At 43.5% G+C, this 13,280-nt stretch overlaps 1 protein-coding gene across 1 annotated transcript in view; it reads left to right on the top strand.

Moving 5' to 3' along the window:
• lypd6 (LY6/PLAUR domain containing 6) overlaps window positions 1–13,280 on the top strand; it is a gene marked incomplete at its 3' end in the record, with an annotated part of 103,618 nt that overhangs the window by 55,417 nt on the left and 34,921 nt on the right. Inside the window, exon 2 of the mRNA XM_084314376.1 lies at window positions 5,860–6,036. Coding sequence (XP_084170502.1) covers window positions 5,919–6,036 — 118 coding nt within the window. The 5' untranslated portion in view covers window positions 5,860–5,918. The remainder of the gene's footprint in view (window positions 1–5,859; window positions 6,037–13,280) is intronic.

Genomic DNA, 13,280 nt, shown 5'->3' with positions numbered 1-13,280 from the left:
GTCCTCCGTCAAGCCCATGGTGATTTACAGTAGATTCCGATTCAGAAAACTTTAATGTCCTCAAAAGGCAATTTGTCTTGCAGTAAAATGAAAAAGAAAAAAAGGGAAGAAAAAAAAGGAAAGGGAAAAAAACACAGAAACAACTGCACAGGTTTTAATAAAGTGCACATGTGCCAACGTGGGGAGTGGCTCAACAATTAAAGTGCATGATTGATGTTTAATAATAATATGACTGCTCAAGGCCACTTTCACACGCTACCGGGAGGAACCAGAAATGAATCGAACTGGGAACCTTCAGATTACCCGACGACTGCTCTTATCTCCTGAGCCACTGTCGCTTCCTGGGAACAATAAATTGGTCGGACAACACCAAGGCCTCTACCGGAAGGGACAGAACAGGCTGCTCTTCCTCCTTTCTGCTGTGGTATGCTGGGTGGGGGTAACATCAACTCAAGAGACCCTAACAAACTGAACGAGCTGGTGAGGAAGGCTAGCTCCGTGGTGGGAGTCGAACTGGTCAAACTAGAGGTGGTGGCAGAGAGGAGGAAGTGCTTTAGTTACGAGACAGTGCCGATCACAAATATCTGAGTAGACATTGACTCACAAAAGACCAGATGATTATACCTGCGCAGGATGTGTAGTGAGATGTGTATTGGTATACGGTGTGGCCTCCTTGGATGAAGGGGCGAGACATGGCAAATACACACAGCTGCCAGGTGGAAAACTCGAAATAACTAACGTTATTTGAGCGAACATTTAACGTTAATATAACATTATTTTAACGTTAGTGAATGTGAATGCACATACATAGCTAGTTAAATATCACAACTTGTGTCATCATTGTTCATCATTGGGGGAAACTAAGTGCTGCCTCTCCGCCGTCCCCGCTACACTCGGGACTACACTAACGTTATAGATAGCTAGCCTATAGCTAACGTCACAGATAGCTAACGTTAGCCTATAGCTAACGTCATAGATAGCGAACATTAACTTACATTTGCAAACAAAGCTAACGTTATCCAGTTGACATTACAGATCATAATAGCTATAATAACGTTAACGAAGTGAGCGTAGGGGTTAGTCAGAGTGTAGCGGGGTCGGTAGAGAGAGGCAGCACTTAATTTGTGTGTAATGTTAGTCAAATAACATTGAGCAAGTTACATGACCGGCACTTCGGCCCGGGAGTGTTGGAACGCTCCCCTGTACTCTATTACGGTTCAGATTAATACAGGAAAAGGTATACATTGGGGGCTCGAGTCCGGGATATGAAAATAAATCCTGATTTCATCTGTGAGTTGTAAACTGTATGGAAACGTGAAGTTAGCTCATGCCACTGGAAAACGGACGCCTCGTCATTAACCCATTACCCGCCAAAATCGCTGTTCAGCATTATTGCCCGCCATGCGTTGTCTGCCAATATCGCTGTACAGCGTGTTTCAAGTTCATATTTCATATTTTCGTCATGGAATTCATATTTCACCCACGGAGCCTTGTCATATGCTGCGGGAGCCATCACAACTCTGCAACGCTTCAATACCGCCACCTGGTGGCCGATTGGCGAGTTGCCAAACCGGAAATGCCCGTTTCAGCTCGGTCCGTCCCCTAATTCCGTCCGGCCACTCGTTTATCGTCCCGGGACTCAATCCACACACCGTGGACATGGATCGTTGCCATAACTCAATAAACAACATGATTTGGGCGTATATTAGTATTATACAAACCGGAACTGGATCGCCTCGATCCCCACCACATAACTGGGATCTGTTTGTTCCACTCTCATCGCCTAACGGTACGAGGAGACGGACGTGAGTTTCAGCGTTTTTCTTTATCATTTTCGATACAAACTGCTCTGATCAATATATCACCCATACTACATAAATCATTTAACGTTGGTCACGGAATTATAAACGACCCCCCCCCCCCCCCCCCCCTCCGTTCACCCGCAGATGATCAGTCATAACGTTTAGGACCATGTGCAGTTTACATTTTTTATATAGCATGGATCGGTATCAAACTGCATTTGATAATCTAAAAATGCATTTATGCCTATATCTCACGTTCTATGAAATACTGCAGAAAACGATAAAAACATATTTATACTCTAGACGGTATTTTTGTATGAATGTGTGAATGAAAAAGTAAAATGTTCCAACATCCTGAACGATAGATAATTGATGTTGAATGGGCCATAGTAATGTCAATTTAGCAATACAATTTAAAAAGTTATAGCCCTGCAAAGAAGGTGAACATCTCCATAGACAAATAGCGCTGGCAGAGAATGGTTTAGGATGATCAAAGTGGTGGCAGAGAATGGGTTAAATGAACTGAGTTAAAAATTATGATGCCCCTTTTTTGTTTAGTCCACGGTTGACGCGGTTGTCTGTTCTGGGGTGTGCGGTTACCACGACAGCCCTACCCCCCCCCCCCCCCCCCGTAAAGTGCTTTAGTTACGAGACAGTGCCGATCACAAATATCTGAGTACACATTGACTCACAAAAGGCCAGACGATTATACCTGCGCAGGATGTGTAGTGAGATGTGTATTGGTATACGGTGTGGCCTCCTTGGATGAAGGGGCGAGACATGGCAAATACACACAGCCAGGTGGAAAACTCGATCTGAGGACTGACCTGACCAATGGCTGGAGAACTAACGGCTGAATTTCCCCCCAGGGGATTAAGAAAGGAACATCTTATCTTATCTTAGTTAAACCTGCGACATGCTGGCGGTCGGATGGCGTAGCGGAGATTGCGCTCGTCACCAATGCAAGAGGCTGCGGTCTCGACTCCCGGAGTCAGCATTGCCCTGCGGCTTGGGCCGATCGTCATACTAACTCGTTTGGCTGAGTTAGCGGGAGGGAAGTCGAGGGTGATAATCTGGCGTTGTGGACAGCGACGCCTACAGGTCAGGTCTGGGCGCCTGCTCAGCGAAAGGCAGGAAATGGTGAAGGCAGCGTGACCTCCCACACGTTACGCTTCACCAATGAGAGTCCTTGCTGCCAGGTGGAAAGAGAGCCACTGGCTGTCTCCACATGTGTCGGAGGAAGCATGTGGTGGACTTCAGGGTTCCCTTGTACCGACCAGTAGGAGGAACATGCGCACAACAACCAGGCAGGGGAGGGGGGGAATTGGCACAACGACTAAATTGGGATGGGGAGAAAAATAGAAAATCAGGCGGAGAAAAAGAGGATAAAAAAATATAATTAAAATAAAACCTGCGACATGAGAGGAGCAGTTGTAATTCTGCGTGAAGGGGGGTGTGACGACGTGAAGGGGGGTGTGAGGACATGCGTGAAGGGGGGTGTGAGGACGTGAAGGTGGGTGTGAGGACGTGAAGGTGGGTGTGAGGACGTGAAGGGGGGGTGAGGACGTGAAGGGGGGTGTGAGGACGTGAAGGTGGGTGTGAGGACATGCGTGAAGCAGGGTGTGAGGACGTGAAGGTGGGTGTGAGGACGTGAAGGTGGGTGTGAGGACGTGAAGGGGGGTGTGAGGACATGCGTGAAGCAGGGTGTGAGGACGTGAAGGTGGGTGTGAGGACGTGAAGGTGGGTGTGAGGACGTGAAGGTGGGTGTGAGGACGTGAAGGTGGGTGTGAGGACGTGAAGGGGGGTGTGAGGACGTGAAGGTGGGTGTGAGGACGTGAAGGGGGGTGTGAGGATGTGAAGGTGGGTGTGAGGACGTGAAGGTGGGTGTGAGGACGTGAAGGTGGGTGTGAGGATGTGAAGGTGGGTGTGAGGACGTGAAGGTAGGTGTGAGGACGTGAAGGGGGTGTGAGGACGTGAAGGGGGGTGTGAGGATGTGAAGGTGGGTGTGAGGACGTGAAGGTAGGTGTGAGGACGTGAAGGGGGTGTGAGGACGTGAAGGGGGGTGTGAGGACGTGAATGGGGGTGTGAGGACGTGAAGGGGGGGTGAGGACGTGAAGGGGGGGTGAGGACGTCAAGGGGTGTGTGAGGACGTGAAGGGGTGTGTGAGGCCGTGAAGGGGTGTGTGAGGACGTTAAGGGGGGTGTGAGGACGTCAAGGGGTGTGTGAGGACGTGAAGGGGTGTGTGAGGCCGTGAAGGGGTGTGTGAGGACGTTAAGGGGGGTGTGAGGACGTCAAGGGGTGTGTGAGGACGTGAAGGGGTGTGTGAGGACGTGAAGGGGTGTGTGAGGCCGTGAAGGGGTGTGTGAGGACGTTAAGGGGGGTGTGAGGACGTCAAGGGGTGTGTGAGGACGTGAAGGGGTGTGTGAGGCCGTGAAGGGGTGTGTGAGGACGTTAAGGGGGGTGTGAGGACGTGAAGGGGTGTGTGAGGACGTCAAGGGGTGTGTGAGGCCGCGCCCCGGGGACCAATCCAAGTGCTCCTGTCCGTCTTCGTCAAGGACGCGACAGCGTTAGCGATCTGTTGTGCATGTTTTTCCATTGGGTTTCTATTATCGGGGGGGGGGAAACCCTTGCGAGCATGGGGAGAACATGCAAACTCCACACAGAAAGGCCTGGGAGATACCCCACCTGGGTACCTGGCAACGCGTGAATCCAACCCTGGAACTTCTAGCTGTGAGGCGACAGTGTTAACCACTACACCACCATGCCGCTACTTGTTGGGACCTCCCCGTTAAAAATAAGTTAACACACATGGTTTGTAATGCCCTCCAGATGCATATAGATTTAAAAGCAAAAGAATGGCATCATCTGTTCCCCTCTCATACGGATATGCAAACGGGAGAGAATCGAGAATGTGTTCAACCAAATTAACCAAGTGTGCTTTAACGATACTTTCCAGGGATTTAACAACCAGAGAGGTGAGAGTGACAGGTCTATAATCATTTGGTGTAGGAGGGCGTGGGACTTTTTGGGGGGGAAATTGGCACACGATGGATTTCTTCCATAGCTGCGGGATGTTATGTGTGTCAATGGAAGTGAGAGCAAAATGTCACTGACTGAGTTGGCTTGAACAGTATTTCCTGTTGGAGTTTAATTTAGTGATGCACCGATATGAAAATTGTAGCCGATACGATAAACGATATTAATATTGCTGTTCTGGCCGATACTGATATTTACCGATGTCGATATCTCTGTATAGGGAACACTTTTTTATGATAATCAAATGAAGAGCTATTTTCCAAAACGCATTTTTTTGTAACTTTTGTAACTTATTTTCAGAAATGACTGATATTTTGAAAATATTTAAGACCAAAACATGTAAAAAAATTAAAATAAAAGATTACACTTTTTTTATCTGCCCTACAAAAATTACCATATTGTCCGATATTATATCTGCGGCCGATATATCGTGCATCACTAAGCTTAATATATAAAATAGAATTACCTGAAAATATATTGCATTACATTTGCCAGCGTAAACATTGCTGGTTGATCTCTCATGTCAGAGTAGTTCCTGAAGTGCCAGACCTTTAGGGGGACTGCTTGGAGGTCAGTGGGGTCCTAGTTTTGTACATCACGGTTTAGTGGCCCAGCGTTTTGTCCAGTCTGTCGGGAGGAAACAAGGGGCCAGTGATGCATTACAGTCGGGAGTCAGGCTGATGATGACATTGATATAATTGGGGAATGCTTGACTTAGGGGTAATTGTCGTAATGATCACACGCTTCTGTCCCTTTTTCTTGTCAGATGGCCATCTGGAGGCTGTCCAGGTCTCGTCCCCTCTGTCCCACTGTTTCACAGAGCTGATGGAGACTCACACTATGTTGATGCTCTGAGTTAGGGAGGTTGACTTTCTGTGGAATAAAACTAACTGAAATATCTCTCTCTCTCTCTCTCTCTCTCTCTCTCTCTCTCTCTCTCTCTCTCTCTCTCTCTCTCTCTCTCTCTCTCTCTCTCTCTCTCTCTCTCTCTGTCTCTGTCTCTCTCTCTCCCCCCCCACAGGTGTCGTACTGTGTCCGGCCAATCAGAAACCTGCATGTGTGAAGCCACAGCAGCCAGCAATGGAGCCCTGGCCGGCAGTGGCCTGGGTCCTACTGCTGACCATCATCTCTGATTGGCTGAAGGCTGCCCAATCACGGGACTTCACAGAACAAGACATCATCTACCTCCATCCCTCAAGTAAGTGCCGCCACACATAGGCAAGGATGCATTATGTAACCGGTGTGATCTCGCTCTGCGTTGTGTTTTGATTCGACCCCTGTTAAGGGATCGCCCTGAGTGGGGAGTTGAACCCCGGTCTCCCCTGCGCCGCGGGCGGCATCACAGACCACTAGACCAAGAGGTGAATTCACTTCTTGGTAATGGGTCTGGATGCCTCTGGGGAGTGAGTTTACTTGCAATACCGCTTAACGTCCACAGTCACTTCACTACACAGTCACTTCACTACACTGTCCATCGTGACTGTGGATAGACACGCGGTACCTCCGTTACACATATAGCATCTTTCTTTATAAATAGAGGTAACAAATTGCACAGAGACCATAGATGGTCATGGCTAATGACTCTTAACAACTTATCTGCTCTTGCCATCTGTTTTTGTTGACTCTGAATCAGACTAATTAGATAAGTTATGAAGCGCCAGACGTCTGATGTTGTGAACCACTGATCCACAAGCCTTGTAGGCCTACTGTGGATTAGCCCTCAGCTGTTGGAAAGATTAACTCAGGTTTCTGAAAGCGTTTGTAGCTAAAGTATCAATAACGGTGTTAATTATATACAGTGTTAAAAAAACATGCTTCATTTCTTATTTTTTTTATGACAAAAGAAGAGCAAATACATTCATCTTAGTGTTTGGAGACAACTACTGTGTGAGTGAAGCTGAGCAAGAGGAACACAGAACAAACATTTAGACAATGAACATTTGAAAAACTTCAAGGTCACATATCAGTAAGATATTAGAACCATGTAGACTCAAACCAAGTTCAATTTCATGGAATAATCACGTAATTGAATGGTTAACACTATTATGGACTGTAATATGACGACCGTGTAGAGTAGTAGACTAAACCATTATATGACATGCTTATTCTACAGAATGAACTTTTTCTCTCTCATTCCGGTGTAATCAGAGTTGTGGGCAGTCTGGTAACTTTGCTCTGGAGTCCGTCCCTCTCTGTGGACCTATAGTGTTGGATAACTCTGACAACTCTGCCTTGTGTCTGTTCCGAGTTTGGAAATGTCCTGTTCCTGAAGTGACTATGAGAGGAAATAATAATGTCACGGCTCAACATTATGCACTGAAATAACAAATGACCTGCGACTACATTGGGCTGCATATTAGGGGTGTAACGATGCGACCTCACAACGATTAATTTCGATTGCGATTATTCAGGCAACGATTCAATGCATCATGAAATCTCTTAATTTGACCACGATTCGATTCGATACATTTTCGATACATTTTCGATCAGTTAATTCCCAAAAAGAATTTAATACACAAATGTGGCTGGGGGAACTGATTCACTCAGCATGAATGGACTATAGGTCAATAAAAACAATACACACGATAAAAAAAACATTAAAAAAATAAAAATAAAATAAACGTTTTTATTTTTATTTCGATAAATTTAGATTATAATCGATTCTACTGTAACATATTCAAATCGATGCAGTTGAATCGTCACATTAGAATCGATGCATTTCGATTAATCGATGCATCGTTACACCCCTAGTCACGGCTCAACATATGCACTGAAATTAGGGATGTCCGATATTATCGGCCGACCGATATTATCGGCCGATATCGGCAGTAAAATGTGATATCGGAAAATATCGGTATAAAAAAAAAAAAAAAAAAAAACAATAACAATATTTGTTATATATATATCCAGTGAAATTATTAGTTACCTGAAATTATTCTGTTTTTTGGGGGGGGAAACCCTGCATATATCGGTATCGGTTGATATCGGTTGATATCGGTATCGGAAATTAAGAGTTGGACAATATCGGAATATCGGTATCGGTAAAAAAGCCAATATCGAGCATCCCTAACTGAAATAACAAATTACCCGCGACTACATTGGGATGCATATACAGTAGTAAATGGACTGCATACAATTAGCTATAAACATTAAGGATTTGATTATGATTATGGATTTTGCCCTGTCCCTCTGGAATCTAAATCCAGAGGTTGTTTTGTGTAAATAATACGTTGGGGAGAAGAAGTTGCTTTTACCTTCCCGGATCTCTCCTTGTGCTGGTGGTAACGGACCGGGGCGATGCCAACTGGCCCATAACGTTATTATGTTATAAGAATATTATGTGATATTTCCCAGACAAACTGACACAGCTGCACTCCACAAACGTGACGTAATGGTGATTGTTCCGCGTGCAAATATTTTATAGTGCCCCTATGCCTAGTCGCCTACCCACCCCTATCCACCAGTCAGTGGAAACCACATTTTATTGTTATTGTACCACATGTGGATCTGAGTGAAGTACATTGCTCACAAGTTCTTCCTCTTCTTCCTCATCTTCACTCTGCTCAGGTGCTTGATTGATTGATTGATTTTATTGTGGATTAGAGACATCATCCAAGGGATAAAAACATGATAAAATGCAAGCACTTATTTCCATCATGGTCCCTGGTATTAAAAAAACAGGACATACATCAACATAAAACAACATCATAAAACATTAAGATACAATTATGCATATATACAGTTGAAGATAAAAGAATAATAAATAAATATGCTACCCTCTCTTTCCTATGCCGATAGCCATGATCGTACATGCTTTTTGAAGCCAGTCAACCCGGGGGCCTGTTTAATGCTGCTCTTCACACCAAGGGCAAAATAAAATCACCCCAAATACAGACAGGAAGATTATGCATGAACTAAGCAATACAAATAGGTCATTTCAAAACGTACATTACAAGGCGGCATACTGTGTAACGAAACAATCTTTCTGTGCCCATCATATAAAAGAAACCGTGAGTCTATAATTAGCCCTGACTACTGCCAATGAAATGGGCAGAAACTGTCAATGAAGTATACGTGCTTTAATGAAGCATCTTGGAGTACACTGTACAGTATATGTTTGGACAGGGTCTTCCGCTTGAGTCCAGCAGCAGGCAGGGTCTTAGGCTTCAGGCATGTAGTCCAGCAGCAGAGAGTATAGGCTTTAGTTCGAGCTGTTCAATTATTAAAATCATACACAATTATGATTTTATAATTATTTTGATTGATATTGAAATCACGATTCCTAACTCATTGACCGCCGGGAATTAGACGGGGCCCGCTCTAGCACTGCCACGCTTCAAAAGATAGGAGTGCATCACCTTGTTTGTTGAGCTATAACTATAACTATATTCTATATTATAGCTATGGATACAATACTATGGCCCATTTGACATCACCTATCTATCGTTCAATATGTGAAAAAATAATAAATGTTTCCATCCATACGTTCCCATGTTATACCGTGGTGAATATGAGTATGGTTTTAGAGCGGTCTAGGGTAATTCCCGAAATGCTGAGTTATAGCCATATACGTAATTCCACTATAGACGTTGCCGTTTCTTGCCTGTACACGCTATTATTCTGAAATCAAATCTATATCATAGGTATTATGTTCCATCATGAATAATAATACATCTATTTTATATAGCGCTTTTCCAGGTGCTCAAAGACGCTTTACATGGGCAGGAGAGACAAACTATGGATGCATGAAAGGGGGGGGGGGGTCGTTTCTGATTATTTGATTGTCAGTAAAGGCATTCGTATTGAACACTAAAAACGCGTATCAGCCCGATCGGTATAAAAGCATTGCAGGATCAAGCTAAAATGTATGTCAAATCGTCCTTACCTGTGATCGGGAGTATTCCAAAAATAATATTCCAATTGTTTGATCGCCATCTGGTACATCCAATGTCCATTTGGTCCACGGCATAATCCACCACAACATATGGACCGGGGATATTTGACGCGCTTCAATGGAACCGGGAGAACCGTTTGCCTCGCCCGACAAGGGAAAATGAAATCCGAGACATTTGGCCGTTCCACAGGCCAAGATACAAGGTTACAAAGGGTGCTTGATACCGCCGTCTAGCTGGATGCGGCTGGTATTGCACTTTGGCATTCTCAGGATGATTAACCCAGAGTCTGTGTGCCTGTAATGAATAGAAATATTGAATAAAAGAAATAACAATCAAATAACGAGTATACTCGTTGTTGGCGTTCAATGATTGGTGCCCAATAATGAGTAAACTCATTGTTGGCGGGGAATGAGTTAAACACAATTACTCATTGATTTGAGAACATCATATGACGACAACTGAATTTGTTTTACCTTTCTTTTTTACCAAAGGCTGCCTTTCTGATGTTTAAAAAATAACTGGAGAAACGCACGGGGACTCCGCCCTCCCTCTCAACACAAGCTGAAACTACTGTTTGGGTTTGGGGGGCGGGGCGTAGTGCACTGCTGTGAAGGAAGGGTGCACTGAATTTACAAGTTACAACACAAGACTAAATGAGAGCAACACGGCATGCAGGACAATAGTTATTATATTATCTTGCTTCCATGATCGTGGGAAACCAAAATTGTCATTTAAATTGGAACTCGATTAATCGCCCAACCCTAGGTACTCACTCTGATGATCTGTGGCTCAGCTGAGACCTTGCAATGGGGGAGACATGCAGTAACTTTGAGCACTACTGCCTAGGGGTGGGAATCACCAGTTTCATCATGATACGATACGATATCGATTCTTTGGACAACGATACGATATTTGCCGATATCACAAAGTCTCTCACGATACAATACGATTAGATTAGATTCAGGTGCCTGCAATCGATATGAGATGATATCATATGCCCATTTAACACAATCAGTAACATTTAGATCAACTAAAAAAAGGTAACGAAAATATCATTTGACATTTGTATTTTTGAGCTCTTCCAGACATTTAAAGGAAAATCAATCTATTGTTTTTAATACAAATAGACCTCCTGTTCACTGTAAAGTGCCACGTTTTGATATATTGAGCTTTAAACTTTAAGCTCCATTTTTTGGAACTCAAAACTCAACCTAAAACCCCTCCCTACCTCCCTCTCCCAAACCGTTCCTACAACAATTTGTTGATGTTGCATGATCATGTATAGGCCTACATTTATTATGTATTATATTGTTTATGTTTAAATAACATTTAAACATCAAACTCCTCTGACCTCATCTGGTCTTTCCAAAGACGCGCGCACACACACAGAAAGGGAGAATGCTATGCTGTAACGTCTACACACACGGAGCTACTGCTGTTGTTCTTGGGCGGATATGAGACTCGCCACAGGATTTTCTAAATAAGAGTATCGATATGAATCGATCTTATTACATTGCATCGATCCGATTCGATTGTTGATAATTACATCGATGTATCGATCTGGATCTATGTATCGTCCCACCCCTACTACTGCCCATGTGAAAAAAACGAACTACAGTGAAACCAATAGTATTCATCTGATTATTTTTTGTACTAATTTAATAACTTTGATTAAGATTGTTGTCCAATATAGATTTACCACATAAATACAATGGTGATTTATAATATTCCTGTGTATTTATTAATACATACTAGGGGTGGACGGTATTAACGGTATAGAAAGTACACCGGTATGAATTTGCGCTACGGTATGGATTTTGATACCTTGTGACCGGTAGACTAGAGCAGCTCTAAAGTAGCAATGACGTTAACGTTACTTGATGATTCACTCAACATTTGCAGTGGTCGTTGCATAGTGTTTAATTGTACAGAGTTTTTCTCCACTTGCTCACGGACCTTGCCATATAGTTTTGGCATTTCAATTTGGCTAAGGAGGCTGAGAGGAGACTTGCTTTAGTACAGCAACGGGCTAACGTTAGCCGCTAAGCTAACTAACGTTCTAACGTGACTCTGCGGCACAGTTCCATTAGTGAGGAAGGGGGGGGGGGGTTATATTGACGAGGCATGACAACAGAGGTTCAAAGATAACTTCACACTTATTGGCTATTTGTTTCTTTATATCACTTTGTCCATCGGGCTGCTCCCGTTTCCAACTCTGTTTGTTGACAATGACATCCTGGTGTGACATCATCAACTACGGCCACTTAGGACACTCAAACCTCAAACTCAAACCTAATACATCATATTCTCTCGCTCTCTCTCTACGTTGTCAAACATGTACACTAAAGTTAAGTTACAGTATGTTGGAGTTGTATTGTGTTTGAGTTGTTTGAGGGAAAGAAACCTCCTGTCCTGCTGTCGTTTTTATTTTCACTTTGTGCCGCTAATTTATTACCTTTTTTCAACTGCAAAGTAAAACTGTCAACTGTCAAAGTGTCAACATGTTTTATCTAATAAAATAAAGTTCAGTCTGTTCATCTCACTTCAATAATTTTTATTGCAGAACATGGTATTTTCTCAAGCAGACAGATGTAAACACTGTAATCTGTGTTGCATGTACCTGACAAACTGAACTGTTTGTATTACAGTCATATTCCAACTTAACTGAATGCACATGTGTGCGTGTGTGTGTGGACTACTGTACTATTACAGGTATTGAAATGAACAATGCAAGTTCCTTATACAAATATTTTTTTATGAATAATTAAATATTGCAGGAAATGAGTATTGAAACTGTTTTAAATATTCAGAATCGATATGTATCGAAAAACACTAGTCACCATTCTCATCATCATTCATCATGGGACCCTCTCGAAAACGAGATACTGTATCTCAATGTGGTTTTCCCAATAAAGAATTTCAATATTCTGAGTCCTATTAAACGCTGAATCCTGGTGGCACCGCTACCGTGTGGTTCCTTTACCTATTAACACATTGACGGCCACGGGTAATAAACGGACCCACTGTACACGGCCACCTTATCATAACACATATTCATTATGCGTGGGGCTGTTTGTAGAGCTAAATCTATACTTTAGTTTATAGTATTGCTATCTGTCCATTCTCATTGTCAATTGAGACCATAAACCGTCCCTTCAAAATGGCTTAAAAATAATTTTTTCATCAATACATTCTCATTTTATAGCCTTGTGAATATAAGCGGTATATGGGATTTGGTCTAGTATATTTCCTGGAAGGCGAGATACAGGGCGCTAAGCTAATAACATTAAATCGAACAGCGTTTCGGCTATACAGAAGCTAGAGCTAAAACGCAAAATGCATATTGTCGGTATTCATGGTCCACCATGAATGCATGAAAGGGGGGGGCGGGGGACATCGTTTCTGATTATTGATTACCAATAACCGCGTTAGCCTCAGTAGCCACATTCGCTGATCGGCTGGTTGGATATGAGAACAAGGCCCAATCAGCGTGTAATTTACGTGAAAAAGATCTTAGCGTGGGCCGGTTGGATCCCCAAAAGGATTT

The sequence above is a fragment of the Notolepis coatsorum genome, assembly GCF_963971535.1.
Source record: "Notolepis coatsorum genome assembly, chromosome: 5".
In the NCBI taxonomy this organism is placed as follows: Eukaryota; Metazoa; Chordata; class Actinopteri; order Aulopiformes; family Paralepididae; genus Notolepis; species Notolepis coatsorum.
Note: the sequence above shows the minus strand (reverse complement) of the source record. Positions and strands in the feature narration are given on the sequence as shown.